A 14824-nucleotide genomic window follows, 5' to 3' on the forward strand; every position below is an offset into this window, starting at 1 on the left:
ATGTTATAGACTTTTCATTAAGACCCTAAAGAATCATATCAACTTGTGGAAAATGGGCATCCGATGACCCCTTTAATTTATTATTTAGAAAAATATATTTCGCATATAGGCCTATTTATTTCTTTTATATATAGCTTTATTATGTTTTTCTCCGTTCGCAGAAGCGCTGCAGGTGCGTGACGTGACCATGTGAATCCTCACGTTCTGTTGTTTATGCTGCTTTTTGCGTGTATAAAATGAATCCCAGGAAAACAATTTAACAATCTTGTCGGTTAATAATGGCTTAACGACCGTCGGATGTTGGTTAGGAGAAATAACCGAAATGAACATTTCCTCAAAGTTAATCAGAAAAATAATGATAAGCTAATACAACTGCACCTATTTATGAATACTGCTTGATGATCAAGTATCTAAATAGTCTATAACAAAGTACAAAAAAAAAAAACAACTCATGAAACTTGTTAATAAAAATTATTTTATGTAGGCCTATACAATTTTTTGCGATACACCAAAACTTATGCGACAATTCGTGTTTTTAGGGATGACGTCATCACGCACACCATTTTATCGGTAAAAGGCCAGTTGGGTGGAAACAGTCTGTAGACAGCAATTTTCGCAACGTTTCTTTACACACATTCTCTTTGTCGATAACAAAACAGCGCAAAAACTGGATGGAAACTTGGCTACAGACAGTACATGAAATATTCATCACCAACAAAACATTAACCAACAAAACTAGTAAGAAAAGGAATATATACAAAAAAAACACCTATGGCCAAAAATTTTCACCCACCATTTGCAAGTGTGGCAAAAAGTTAATTTTGGACCTTTTGGACTAAAAGATTACTCTAAAAGACTTGATAGAGGGTAAGAGTACATACTAAAACATTACTGAATCAGTGACTAAACCAAAGGCAAATTTGTCTTGAAAAAACAACACTAAACTAAAATAATAATACAAAAAATAATAATCTGGACAAACAGAACACTTAAAAAAAAAAAAACAATAACATCAGCAACACAAACTACCTGTGTCACGACCACAGCTTCATATCCACAACTAGGCTAGTTATGAAAGCCAAATGAACACTGCACTCTAAAAGTGCCTACTATAACTTTTTTTTTTTTTAATTCTATGAATTCTGGTGGACACTATGATTTTTTGTTCTTCTACACTTTCTATTCCACTCTCTATTCTCTATTCCAGTCTCTCTATTCACCTTCACACAAACACAGCAAAGCTAAAGATACTTAATTTCTTACAGGTTATGAATGAAACAGAATGCTGTACATAGTGGCATAGTGTTGCATTCATGTTCTGTCTGAAACCCAGTAGCTTCTAGCTGCTGTGCAATACATCACAGATACCTCTTCCTCTTTTCCTTTCTCCTGTTGCACATCCTTCATTTTCACAATCTTTTCTTTGACTCTTCTTTCATTCTCCTTCTCTTTTGACCTTTCCTTGCCCTTCTCTGTTACTCTTTTTCCTTTTTCCTTCGCCCTGTCCTTATCTTTCTCTTTGGATTTCTCCTCTTTAATTGCCTCTTTTTAAAAATCTGATACCAAGTCAAACAGGTCCACATGGTGCTGAGAAGAGTAAAAGATTTCATTAAAATTCGAGACTGCAGAAAAAAAATACATACATTTGACTCGAATGAAAAAAGAGGCTCTGTAAATATTATATACTTACATCACCCTTGGACTTCTGAGAGGATCTTTCCAGAACATCGTCACAGGAGAGATCAGAGTCCTCAGAAAAGCTGAGATTTCTCCTCAGACGTAAATCTACATCAGTAAATTAGAGAGAACTTTGCTTAAGAAAATCACCAGTTGAAAGAGACTTTGAGAAAATGTGCAAGTTAAATAAACTTAGCAAAATTCTGCAAGATTTGAATATAACCAATGAGGGTCTGAAGTGAGCCATTTTATAGGTCACCAAATTCTAAAGTAGCATCACAAATATACTTTTTGTGAAAAAAGGGAAACCCACAATGCACTGTGACAATTAAAGGAAGCAAACAAATCAAAATTTTTGGATAAGGCAAGATGTTGATTATAGAGCAACAAATTATTCAATCAACACCATGAAGTATTAATAATCCTAGCTCAATGTATATATAAAAAAGCATATTTACACAATATTTTGTGCAATGTACTTTCATGCTTGTTAAAGGTATCACAACATTATCCAATGAAATCATTTGCGAGTTGAATCCAAGCGCATTCCAAAACGGTCACTAATGAGGTTCAATGAAGGTTTTGATGCTGTCTTGAAAAGGAGCTGGCTATTTAGGATTCACACTAGATTTTGGAACAGAGCTAGCATAGACAATGACGAATTCTGACAAAGGTGGAGCTGTTCAAATAAAACATTTCTAGCTGACCTGAGGACCTGTCCAGTGGTGATTCTTTCTTCTTCCCTGAGTCTGCAGTTGTAGAGCTTGAAGATGTGCTTGGGCATGACTTGCCGTCTTTCTTCTTTTTGTCCTTCTTGTAACCAGAGAACACGGTCTTCCACAGGGACTTGTGTTTGGGTGGAGTCTCTTCTGTGCCAGAGAGCCTTTCATTTTTGGCTTTCTTTTCCTTTTTGTTCTTGCGTGGAGAAAACAGTGAGCTGCGCTTCTTGCTTTTGCCCCCTGTTGAGCTTTCTGAAGATGTGACAGAACTGTCCAAGTTCTTACTGGTTGGTGTGGTGAAGACACGGTCAGGTAGTGTGTCTGTCTGCTTTTTGGACTCCAAAGCCTTCACTGCAGAGTCCTTGGGTGTGTTTGATTGCTTTTTGTTTTTCTTTGTTGTCTCAGGAACATTCCAGGCAACTTTTGCCACAGCACCCTTGGCAGCATCTGATTCTTTCATCTTAGTAAGCTGCTTGGCCATGGCGTCCTTTAGAGCTTGGCTCTTCACAGACTTTTCCCGTGCCCGCATTCGCTCTTCTGCGATCTCCTTGGCTTCGGGAGAAAAATCTTGGGGACCCTTTGCTGTCCGGGAAACTCCACCAGGTATGTTGGGCTTGCCATTTTCCATTGCCAGCGCCAAGTGCAAAGGCGGTTTCTCCCGGTTGACCTTGCTGGTTGGCGGGGTGCAAAATTTTTCCAGACCACTTGTGTCTGGAGTGCGGTCATCGTATGTGTCTTCAACGTCGTCAGCAAATGGGATCTCATCTACACACTCCACAAAAGACTTTCTCACTTCTTCACGGTGTGGTTTATTCGGTTCCTTTACCCTCATAACAACAGGTGGGTTAGTTCTAGGGTCTGGAACTGGAGCCGTAACTGGTTTTGGTTGAGGAGGACTAACTGGAGTCTTCGGTTTAGGGGGTGTAGTCTTAGGTTTAGGTTCCTCTGTGGCTTCAAGGAGGTTGTCCCAGGACACCTGAGGCCTTTTGTTTTGGAGCGAAGCTGGCTTCTCATTTGGTGGAGGTGGTGGGGGACTGGAAGGAGGGGTTAGCATGGTAGAATCAGAGTTGTTGTAGCTGTCACTAGCTGCTGTCTGACTGGTAGTCACGCTTCCATTAAGACCCAACCCAGAACTGCTGCTCAAGTCTTTCTTCTCAGAACCATTACTCTTAGGTTCCACCGGAGATATAACCTGACCCTCCAAGGTAATGTTAATTCTGCGTATGATAGAACGGCCTGTGAAAGTAGGCTTCTGCTCTTCAGAAAAGTCCTCTGGGGTGTAAGACTTTGGAGATGATGATTCAGACGTTGGAGTTTTCACAATGTTCTTCTCCACTGTCGTTTTGCTTCTTTCCAGTGGAGTGAGTCCTAAACTCTTTCTGATCTCTGCACTCTTCAACCAGAACTCCTCAATGAGGTCTGTTTTCCTGACGGGGGTTTCCTCAGGCACTGAATCCTTCAAGGGTTCATTGGTTCTCTTCTCAGAAGCAGGTTTAGCCAAAGGAGTGGAAGTGACTGCTGGGACTGGCTGAGTCCTGACAGGGGAGCTTGTGGAGAGGGGTGAGGGTGGCTCGTGGCAGGGTTGTGATTGGGTACATATTGGAGATAAAGGATTACTTGTTGGAGAGCAGGCACAAGGCTCGGGCTGGCCAGGAGATTTGGGATTCGCCGTCTCTGGTTGTGAAACAGGTTGGGAACAGATGGGCGATAGCGCAACAATTTGAGCAACAGGAGAATGGGGACTTTTAGCATCAAGGGGAATTTTCGGTTTGACATTATCAGGTAGATAGGGCTCAGGGAAAAACCGTGCACCAGGAGATTTAACTAGAATAACAGGAGAAACTTCTTTCACCTGTAGAAAGAGAAAACTAATGGTAGTTGTAAATGGTAATTTTATAGTATGCAGAGACTTTTGTCATTTTAAATACAAAGCAAAAAAGTGAGGTCTAAGACATTTTGATCCCACAACCCCGTATTACCTCTTCAATGGGTAAAGCAGGTTTTTGGATTGGAGACAGCACAACGTCCACAATCAATTCCCTTGGATTTGCAGATGTTTTCTCTGCGAGGAAAAATTAAATTGGCTCAAATATTGATGGACATAGAAAATCCCCTTGTGTTGAGATTTTAATCATCAAAGCCTGCATAATTATGAAGCAAGACATTGATGTAATGTGTTCAGAGACACAAGTTATGCAAGTGCATGAACATTTGCAATCATCAGTCTCAAACAGAAATGGAAAAGGCATGAATTTATATGATTATGATTAGGTTATGATTACCAGTGTTAGAAACATGTCCCTGGCTCTCTGCTTTGCCATTATCCACTGGAAGCGTCACCACTTCATCTATGCAACTTGAACGAGCTTCAGCCTCTGCATCTGAGGGAATGTCCTCTGTGACATTAAACAAATTAAAACAGTGTGAAAGCCTGTTTAAAATACATGGAAATACATATTTTAAAAGCAACCATTTTGTCTGTATTAATTTCTGTAGACAATGTATTATTAAAAAAGCACCAGGTTGTGTCAACCCTATTTAGCCTTTTTAAATAATCAAAATAAATTACAAAAAGGGAAAGCTTTTTTGTAAACATAATCCTTTCAAGGACAACTGAAAGTAACTAACTTACATAAAACAAATGTATCGTATATTTGGCAGTAGGGGATTATCTTTAAATGTCAAGTCTGTTAACCTAATTTTACTTAGGAAAGGAGTGAAAGGTGTTTTCAGTCAATTAAATTCTAACAGTTAACGCTTTAACCTTTCTGAAGGCATAATGATATCACAGCAAGTAAATAGAAAAATGGACTTGACAAACCTTGATCTATTTCAGTGCCTGGCTCAAAGTCAGGACTGCTTGCTTCTGCTTCTGGGTCATCATCCTCTTCACAGGGCTCTGGGATCACAGGAGAAGAAAAATAAGCTGAATATGTTGGGCAAAAGTCTAAAAGAAAAGGTAAAAACTGTTAAACTATACTCATGACTATTAGAAGATCTTCCGTGCGCACAAGGTGTAAGCAACACAAAACAGCTAAATAATGAATGTGTGCAAAAAAAACAAAAAGAACAAGCACAGAATGTATTAATCATGTTGCTAATAAACGATGGTCTTGAGGGAACATTAAAGTAAGCATACAGTACAATGAGTGCACATGACAAAATGTAGAAATAAACAAATGGGATTAGTATTTAAACACATGCAAGTATCCATTTACAATACAGTCAAATGGACTGGGCTCAAAATCAGCAGCTGTTGAGAAGGAGTGAGTAAAGAGTTGTGAATGAAATGCAATGACACCAAACTGAACATTACAAACATAAATAAAGAGGGAGATTTAGCTGAGACACCCCCTTCCACACACCACCACTTTTTTAATTCATTAACGATATAATTCAGACAAAAGTTCTGAACTTGAGTAGAGATTTTTTGCAAGCCTCAGAATAGTACAACAATAGTACAGAATAGTACAACAATAGTACAGAATAGTACAACCTATTGTACTATTCTGTACAATAGTACAGAATAGTACAACCTTTTCAGTCTATTTCCTTCTTGCACATCTGTGACATGCTCAAGGCTATTGTATCTTTTGCGTGTCCGCTCTCTGTGACACAAAAAAACTCAGAAACGTTTTTAGTTATTTTTGGTTTTGACCTCTCTGTGGCCTTGCACTGTACAGATGAAATGCCTTGCAATTATGTCACAACAAGCACTTTGTGTCCTCCACAGATGCACCACACGCATCCTGGAACAATATACTTGAGTATATGACTTTATTTAACAGTCTGTACTCTGGTTTTACTTTTAAGAACATTTTATAATTTGTATTATTTCAGAAGAAACATGTGAAATGCATGCATTATTCAGTGTGTTTGGATTAAGCTGAAGGATAATAGCTATCACACCAAACGCTGTCTCGCCACTCCAGCATGCAGTAGCATCAACTTGTATTTGAATGTGATGTTTTAACATGCAATCAATGTTCAACAATGATTGCAGTGGTGTTAAGTGTTCAATAGTATTGCCATGCACTGATGTGTGTATTAGGCACTAATATAAATTGCTGGTCTTGTTTTCTTCTCTACCTCCAGACATCGAGTCCAACCAGGCTCTGACAGTCTCATGACGCATGGCTTTGTGGGAGGGGGCTACAATTAAACCAATGGAAAATGAGAATGGGAACAAGTACATGAAATGCACAGACACAACAAAAAATAAAAACACATACATTCATCAATAAATCAAAGAAATTAACAGAAAAAGGGGCATATACTTAGTTAGGAATGCCCCAATATCCACAATGTTGATAAAGTGAAATATAAGGACACAAAATATAGGAGAACAAATATGTCAACCCGTAAAAGGTCAACATAATGTCACAGCAATGACAAAGTGTGATATATAAAAAGTATTAAAGCAAGATAAAAGATTGTAGAAAGTACAATAAGCAAGCTACATGCTATTGTGGATGAAACCAGAGAAAGTTCACATTGAAAAGCAATCGCACATACAACAATCTCCTTTACACCTGGCAACATTCATCTCAATTGATCCAGCCAAAAGTGAACAGCAATAAATACTAGTAGGGATTCACTACTATTAAAATTCTGGATGATTACGATAATTATTTTCATGCCAAATGTAAAATTCTGTAAAAAAAATTGACAAAAATTCAGTTTAACTGTTATTAATTTAGTCTTTTTAAAAGATTTAAGTAAGTGCTACAGCAGATGATGGCAAAGGCAATCTAAATGTAAAAACAGAGGAAAGAGCATGCATATTAAACATACAATATCGACCAATAACAAACTTGAAAAACATATTTTACTCCCGAAATCCAATTACACAGAAAAACATATGAGATGCATGTTAACACCAGGTGTAAAGTGCACCATCTACTACCCCCCAAAAGCCACAGGGCCCAGGTATGACTCCTCCACATGGGGTTACCTGTGGAGGAGGTGGGCTGTGTGAGCTGGGTGTTGTTCAGCGAGGGCTGAGAGCCTAAGGGTGACATCGAGTGGCCCTCAACCAGCCCCTCAGCTTGTTTGGATGTCCAGTGGTTGTCTAGAGGGTCTACTGGATGTATGGCTTGCTGGATTTGCAGGTTCCTAGCTGCATGGTGGCATTACGGGTAGCCATTAAGGTGACACGATCATTTTGTAGGATTAATTGGCGAGGCCATTAGCACGTCAGGAACAGAAAATCCAATTTTTTCGAAAAGTAAAAAGGTCCAGGCCACAAAAAAGTCCCCATGGGCAGCAAAGTGAACAGAGAGTGAGATTCAGCAGCCATGAACAGTCAGACAGATACATTGAAGAAGACAAAAAGAAAGGAGAACATTATGGTTTAGAATAGACTGTAAAGTGGCAAGTTAGTGCATACGAAAAGTAGCATGCATTAGAAAAGGCTCCTTCATATATGACAGCAATTTTTAAAAAGCAACAATCAACTCTACAGGTGATTTCACACTTGAGCTTTTGGTGTGAACTTGAGTACACTTGATGTCAGTGTTCAGTTCATTTAACTGGCGTGAAACCGCAATCTGTGTCCAAGTCTGCTTGAAACTGTAGTCTGGGTTATGGTTCATGTATGGATCACAGTCAGGCCAAATTAGTGAACAATTTGATCCTTAAAGTAGGCCTATAATGCATTTGTCATACCATCTCGTCGCAGAAATTTCATGCATTCTTGCATGCATTATTTTCAATACATTTACAGCAGACGCTAATGCAGTTTTCTGTGTGTTAAATGAGTTTACCCAAAAATGAAAATTCTGTCATCATTTACTCAACCTCATGTCATTCCAAACCTGTATGACTTGTATTACTTTATTCCACGAAACATAAAATAAAAATGAGAAACGTCTGTTTTGTCCACATAAAGTAAGTCAATGGTAACCAAAATGGTTTTGTTACTAATATTCTTCAAAATATCTTTATGTTCCACAGAAGTCAGTCATATAAATTTTAGGGTGAACTATCCCTTTAAGGTTTGGTAAAACAACAAAAGCAAGCATAGAAGCTGGCATCTTCTCTTCCTGTTACTCAGATATAGTAATAAACAGATGCCGCTAGTATTAACAGTGGTACTTTGTGGTAATGAAATAAGCTCAGTTTCAGACCAAACAATCAAAGCAAGTGTGAAAACACCCTGAAAAATCTCATTCAAAACACCACGGTGGTGTGAATGCACGCCATTTTCAACCCCAAACAACATTACAGAAAAAGACAGCAATTAACAATTAGTTTAATGGTAAAAGCTTCACAGCCTTATTCAATTAAAACACATCTAGAGCTAATAAAAAGAGGAGGAAAGCAGGAGAAACACAGGCAAATTGTGTTAGCACAATAATTCTTTAGTTACTGATGAAGTTATGAGGTATCGGCGTGTGCTAAAGCCAAATGCATCCACAGGCATCACTACCTTTAAATATACCGGTATCCTCTTCATTTGTGAGATTCTCGAACCAAAGACCTGCCTGAAGCTCCCTGTCCCAGGGGAAATACTCTCCCGCTGTCATCCCATACAATTACCCCAGCACACGCACATCCACACAGTGATGGAAAAGACGGAGCAGAGGATCAAGAGACAAGTGACAGGCAAAAGATGGGGAAAAAATAATATTGTCACAGAACAGGATGATCCAGAGAACAAGGAACCTCCGATAACATTCAGAGACTGAAGTACTGAGGACTTCAACAGTAGTATCAGCTACAGTATGGACTTGGCACTGATTTGGGTGATTTATTTATTTATTTTATTGAGCTAAAGCAATGACCTGACAAAATATGGCAAATCTTTGGAATTATGTAATATGACAGTATAAAACAAGTACTATATATTGTTGTCTAAAAAAAATGTTATACCATGGCATTGTACAGTCTTTGATTCTGATTGTTTGACAGGTGCTCCATAATTCAATAATTTCAATAGCTATTTGTTAGATTTCACCATGTAAAATAGTTTGACTCTTATTAAAACGTTTGTCAAAGAAAGTTATAAAAGGTTCTTTTTATAAAGGAGAAATACAAGACACAGTTGGAAAAGGAAAACTGGTTCATTTGCCAGAGATGCCGCAAACATCTGAGAATGCAGAAGGTTGAAAAGGCTAGTAACAGTGGCACATTAGTATAAACAAGTTTAGAATTGCTGAATGATTCAGCGTCTCACTGATGAGATATATCAGCGTAAAAAAAATATACATCAGGGGCTGAAGCTCTAGGGTTAGAGCAATCTCTTGGGAAATCTTTTGTCTTACATTTTTCATCAGAAAGAGTCATACTCAAAGAAAAAAAATTATTTTAGAAGTTCTCTGTGAATATGAGACAGCAGACAACCCTGGTGAACATTTAATATCTAATCAGGGGAGCTAGACGCCACATACATAAAGATGATATGAAGTGGACAGAGGAAATGAGACTCTGCAGAGCAAACACATTACAGTCTTTCTATTTCTTTAAAATTATCTTCTAAAAAGAAAAAGAATATAAGCTACTTCAAGTTTTCCATCTAAAATCAAATGAACCGCCATCAAACTGGACATTCTGTCCAGGACATCCATCTACATCCATTATTCATTGTGTAGAGACACTTTTAACACCCTCACAAGTACAATGAATCTAACAGCACTGACGCGAATCTTACCATCACTCGATTCCTCTTCTTCCTCCTCCTCGTCTTCATCTTCCTCCTCTTCATCCTCGTCCATCTCGCCATCTCCGTCATGAAGGCGATCATCATCTTCTGCTGCTCCAGGGTCGCTTCCTCCCTTTAGTTTAGTGTGGAGCTCCACCGCCTCTTTCCAGGGAACCCCACCCAGATCAGACGGGCCGGCCGCTTCCGGTTCTTCATCCTCTTCCTCCATATCAGACTCTGAGCTGCTGTAGGGATGGATAAGTGTAAATATAAGTAAAAACCACCAAATGACCCCTGGTTGCTCTTTTTACTCACAAAATAACAAGTTACCTAGACTACAGTTCAAAAGTTTTGGGGTTGGTAAGATTTTTTTATGTTTTTGAAAGAAGACTCTTGTCTCTTAAGCTAACCAAACCATTTGATTAAAAATACAGAAGAAATGTAATATTGTGAAACACTACTAAAATTTAAAAAACACTTTTCTATTTTAATAGAAAGCTGAATTTTCAGCACCATTACTCCAGTTTAACTGTGCCATACGTTCCTTCTGAAATCATTCTAATGCTGATTCAGTGCTTAAGAAACATTTCTTATTATCAATATTGAGAACAGTTGTGCTGTTTAATATTTTTTTGTAGATACTGTAAAGCAATTTTTCATAGGTTCTGTAATGAATAGAAAGCTAGATAGAGGAAAAATTTTTTTTGTTTTTTTTGTAAAAATTTTAATCTTTTATGGTCAAATTTGATCAATTTAATGCATCCTTGCTAAATAAAATGATCATGGCATTAAAAAAAACCTTATTGAAAGTTTGAAATAACAGGATTAGTGAAGATAGTTATAGAACGGAATGGCAGAAGTTTGTTCAATAAGACCATGAATGAGTATTAAGAAACTATTTTGATTTCATGTTCATTTAGGACACTTTTATATTTAAAAACTTTTATATTTAAAAGTTTTGATTCCAAGCAAGAACATTTGAAATTCAACACAGGTAAAATAAATAAATAAATAAACAAATAATGGCAACACTATGTCCTCAAATGATGAACTCCAGTAGATATTCTTCAAGTCACTTTTCTTGAACAAATTACCATATGCCAAATGTAAATGAACTTTAATTTAAGCTTCTGCATTAAAAATATAATATAATATAATGTGAAACAGGAACTAAAGAGCATGGAAAATTTTAATTAAAATACTGCAAACACTGTTGCCACACATTTTAATTACAGCAGAATTATATTAGTAAAGTACCAAGGAATACTAATGAACAAGCACTGTTTTCATTATATTATGTAATGGCTGAAAATGACTGATAATTAGTGGTGCTCACATGATAGAAACACGCTAGAACAGCGCAACCAACATGATATAAAGATGAGAGGGATACCTGGATCCCTCCTCGATGTCGGTGGCTTTGTCCAGCACACTGCTGAGGTTGTGCTCAGCCAGCGTCTCCTCGGGCACCTCCTGCAGCTCCTCCTCTCTCATCATAGATAGACGGTAGTTCTCCAGCTCGATCCTCTCAGGAGTCCCTTTAAGACGTTTGGCCACGCTGGGCTCTGTAACCCCGTTCACCTCTGTCACTGTGATGGACAGAAAAGAGGAGAAGAGAGAAAATATAATTAATGTAAATAGTTAATATGTAACAAATAGGGAGTGGCTCTGGGCTGGTATGTAGAGGTGTCACGGTAGTAATTAGCATAATATTTGCATTATCATAATTATAACTAATAAATTCTTGATTTAGTTTAAGCTAAAATCATTAGGCGTCAATCCAGAGATGAATAAAGATTTTAAGTTTATTATTTCATATAATTCATATCTACCGTCCACCCACCCTACCTTCTTTTAAGGTTGTTTTACTGCACAAGGATTCATTTCCACTCAGACAAATAAGACAAACACAGTCAAAGTGATAACTCTTTAACTTTATTTAAACAAGCAATATTTGGCCTTCATGATTCCACAGATATTCTAGATTTAAATATCATGTTGTCAGGAAAATACTTTAAATATGTTCTTAAATAATAAATACAAGTTATGGTTACCTTGCCTTTTTCCCTTCCTATTAAAGCATCTCAGATAAATGGAGTAAATTTTGTTTTAATATTAATGAACTTTTTAACATTAATGAACAGGTGGACATGTGTATGACTAATACGTCTATCCAGTGAAGCAAATCCCAAAACCCAAATCAAGCCAGTGAGAACATTTTGTGAATGTAATTAAAAAAAAAAAAAAAACATGACTGTGATGGTGGAAGTGGTTAGAGGGATGAAGCAAGCAATCCACATAAAAAGAATCGATTGAAAAAACTCGTCACCCATAACTGAATTATAACCGATGTATTCAGAACTCACTGAATAACGAATATGCCTCATATAGTGATTATGTAGTGACAGACCCCATGAATAAAATAGTGTGTCGTGTTCACTTGATGCATATCTATGATTCCAGACGAATCTGATCTTATCACCCAAATGCTAGAGGAATACTAAAAATAAATAATATAATATTCTTATTCTGACACATTCTACTTTCATATTTGTCATTTTTCAGCCATATTTTCCCCAAAATCTAAGAGTATAAAAAAAAAAATTTGCATGAGGAAACGGAATTCTGTTTTTAGGCCAATTATTTGTAGTCTAAGTCTACTGTTAACCATAAATATAAAACTTTCAGTACTGCAATGAAAAAACATAAATAAACAGGTCAAATTATATATGAATAATAATGCAATTTTCTTAGGCATAACAGTAATACAAATGATTTTGCATTAAACGAAAGCTAAGAAAATAATGTCAAAATGCAAAACATCTTAACGGTTCTAAAAAATAAGCTTTATTTTCTATATGCAAAACATCATTTCTATTTTCTTGCTATTTTTAGGTGAAATATAACTGAAAAATTATTTATGAGATTCAAACCTCTAAAATTTCTATGCGAAATATATTAATGTTGCTAAAACGTGCTAAAACCACTATAACCATTTACACTTTATATATTTCATCCTAAGTAGCACAAACTCACCGGATGTTTTGTATTGTAAACCATTCTCAGTGATACACACATGACATGCCACGAGCAGTGGTTGTTAGTACTATGCAGAGGAGAATTAAGAGGTGAACAAACACTGGGACAGAAATGCAAGGACTGATGGGAGTGTAGACCAATCACAGGCACAGATGCAGGCACTAGCTCAGCAACAAGCTGCTCTGATAGGAGAGGGGTAAGGTAAAGCTTACAGAGTCCACCAATCACAAGCACTGATACGAGCACTACATTACAAAAGGGGCACAGGTCAGAAATTAGTACAATCACAAACTTAAAGGCACCACAATCACAGATCTATACAGTGGAAGGACAGAAAGGAGAGCAACAAAAACAGGCAATAAGTAAAGAATATTTATAACACATGCAGGCAAAAAAGGTTAATAATTATTACACGTGATGTGTTATTTGACGAGTATAAACTTTTCTAAGTCACTTCACACATTTTAAAAGCTCTAAATTATGCATGTAATTAATTAACAGTAGTTAACACACTTAATTGATATGCTTTTTTGCCCGGATGGTTTACTCATAATCAAAAGAAGAGATTTAATTAGGCTGCACCACTCGGAATATTATACATATTATATACAGCCAAGCAGTTTACAATGAGTTAATCATTTGTGACATCACCAGGGATACACAAAACAAGCACAATATCACTCGAAATCACAGCACGTGCGGGCAGGAAGTGCCCCGATAAGCTCAGAGGCCGGAAAGGGGTCATGCTAGAGAATATTGAGCAGGATGTTGAGAGTAAAGCAGGAGAGCAGACAAACGCAATAGGCGAGGAGGAAAGGAGAATCTAAGGGATTGTGCGCCACCTGGTGGCGGGTCCAAGACATCGCTCGTCGCAACGAGCGCAGAATGCCCCCTACTCCTCGAGAGGGGCACAGGACGGGGCCTAAAGAGGAAAGGTGGGTACCTGAGGGCTGGCGTTCCACAGGGGCCTGAGAAGTTATGGCTTGGCCTGGGGCGTCCACTGTGTTGGGGGTTACCGCCAACACCTGGGGCTCCTATGACCACAACAAAAAACATCTGAATATATTAGCTTTTTTTGTTATTACAGCAAAAAAAAAAGTTAAAATAGAATGTACAGTGTCAGAAAAACAACTCTCTGATAAAAAAAAAAAAAACATTGATCTCTCCCCAAACACAGATGCTAAAGAAGTCATTACCTTGGGGTTTACGGGAGCAGCAGCAGCAGGCGCAGGCCGTTTTCTCTGTGCCAGACCAGAAAGTCTGTAGCAGTAGTGTGGTTTACAGTAAAACTTCCCTACAAGAGCAAAAACACACACAAATGAACTCCATTAGCATCTGTTTCAGGACATAAATCGGAGAAAACCTCAAATGAAGTGATTTATCAAATGCGAAATGCAACAAATGTGGTTGATTTCCGCCTAACGTGCATATGTGTGACTACACCACGTGGGAGTGTACAAAATGGCTCATAGTTAATAAAGAATCGTTGATGTAGAGAAACGGTCCCTCTGTCTCATACAACAATTTCCCACTGTGTTGGTCACAAAGCATCTCATGACAGCAAACTATGAGCAAGCAGGAAATTAAAGAAACTGCATACATTAATCAAAACAGCTCTATAGAGAATTCATATTAAAGGGTTAGTTCACCCAAAAACTCACCCTCAACTCGTTTCAAACCCGTAAGACCGTCGTTCATCTTCGGAACACAAATTAAGATATTTTTGATGGAATCTGAGAGCTGTCTG

At 37.7% G+C, this 14824-nt stretch overlaps 1 protein-coding gene across 2 annotated transcripts in view; it reads right to left on the reverse strand.

The window, feature by feature from the left end:
• The window catches only part of mical3a (microtubule associated monooxygenase, calponin and LIM domain containing 3a), a 92569-nt gene that overhangs the window by 16731 nt on the left and 61014 nt on the right, over window positions 1–14824 (reverse strand). The window contains exons 28-39 of one of the 2 annotated variants that reach the window (XM_016466620.1): window positions 14274–14371; window positions 14021–14111; window positions 11432–11627; window positions 10048–10283; window positions 8827–8916; window positions 7351–7515; window positions 6486–6548; window positions 5218–5295; window positions 4679–4792; window positions 4376–4458; window positions 2385–4248; window positions 1691–1785 (exon numbers count right to left, since the gene is read on the reverse strand). In XM_016466620.1, the coding sequence (XP_016322106.1) occupies window positions 1691–1785; window positions 2385–4248; window positions 4376–4458; window positions 4679–4792; window positions 5218–5295; window positions 6486–6548; window positions 7351–7515; window positions 8827–8916; window positions 10048–10283; window positions 11432–11627; window positions 14021–14111; window positions 14274–14371 (3173 nt within the window). The remainder of the gene's footprint in view (window positions 1–1690; window positions 1786–2384; window positions 4249–4375; window positions 4459–4678; window positions 4793–5217; window positions 5296–6485; window positions 6549–7350; window positions 7516–8826; window positions 8917–10047; window positions 10284–11431; window positions 11628–14020; window positions 14112–14273; window positions 14372–14824) is intronic. The other variant, XM_016466621.1, reaches the window with a different exon arrangement.

This window comes from Sinocyclocheilus anshuiensis, unplaced genomic scaffold (assembly GCF_001515605.1).
Source record: "Sinocyclocheilus anshuiensis isolate Anshui unplaced genomic scaffold, SAMN03320099.WGS_v1.1 scaffold304, whole genome shotgun sequence".
Lineage (NCBI taxonomy): Eukaryota > Metazoa > Chordata > Actinopteri > Cypriniformes > Cyprinidae > Sinocyclocheilus > Sinocyclocheilus anshuiensis.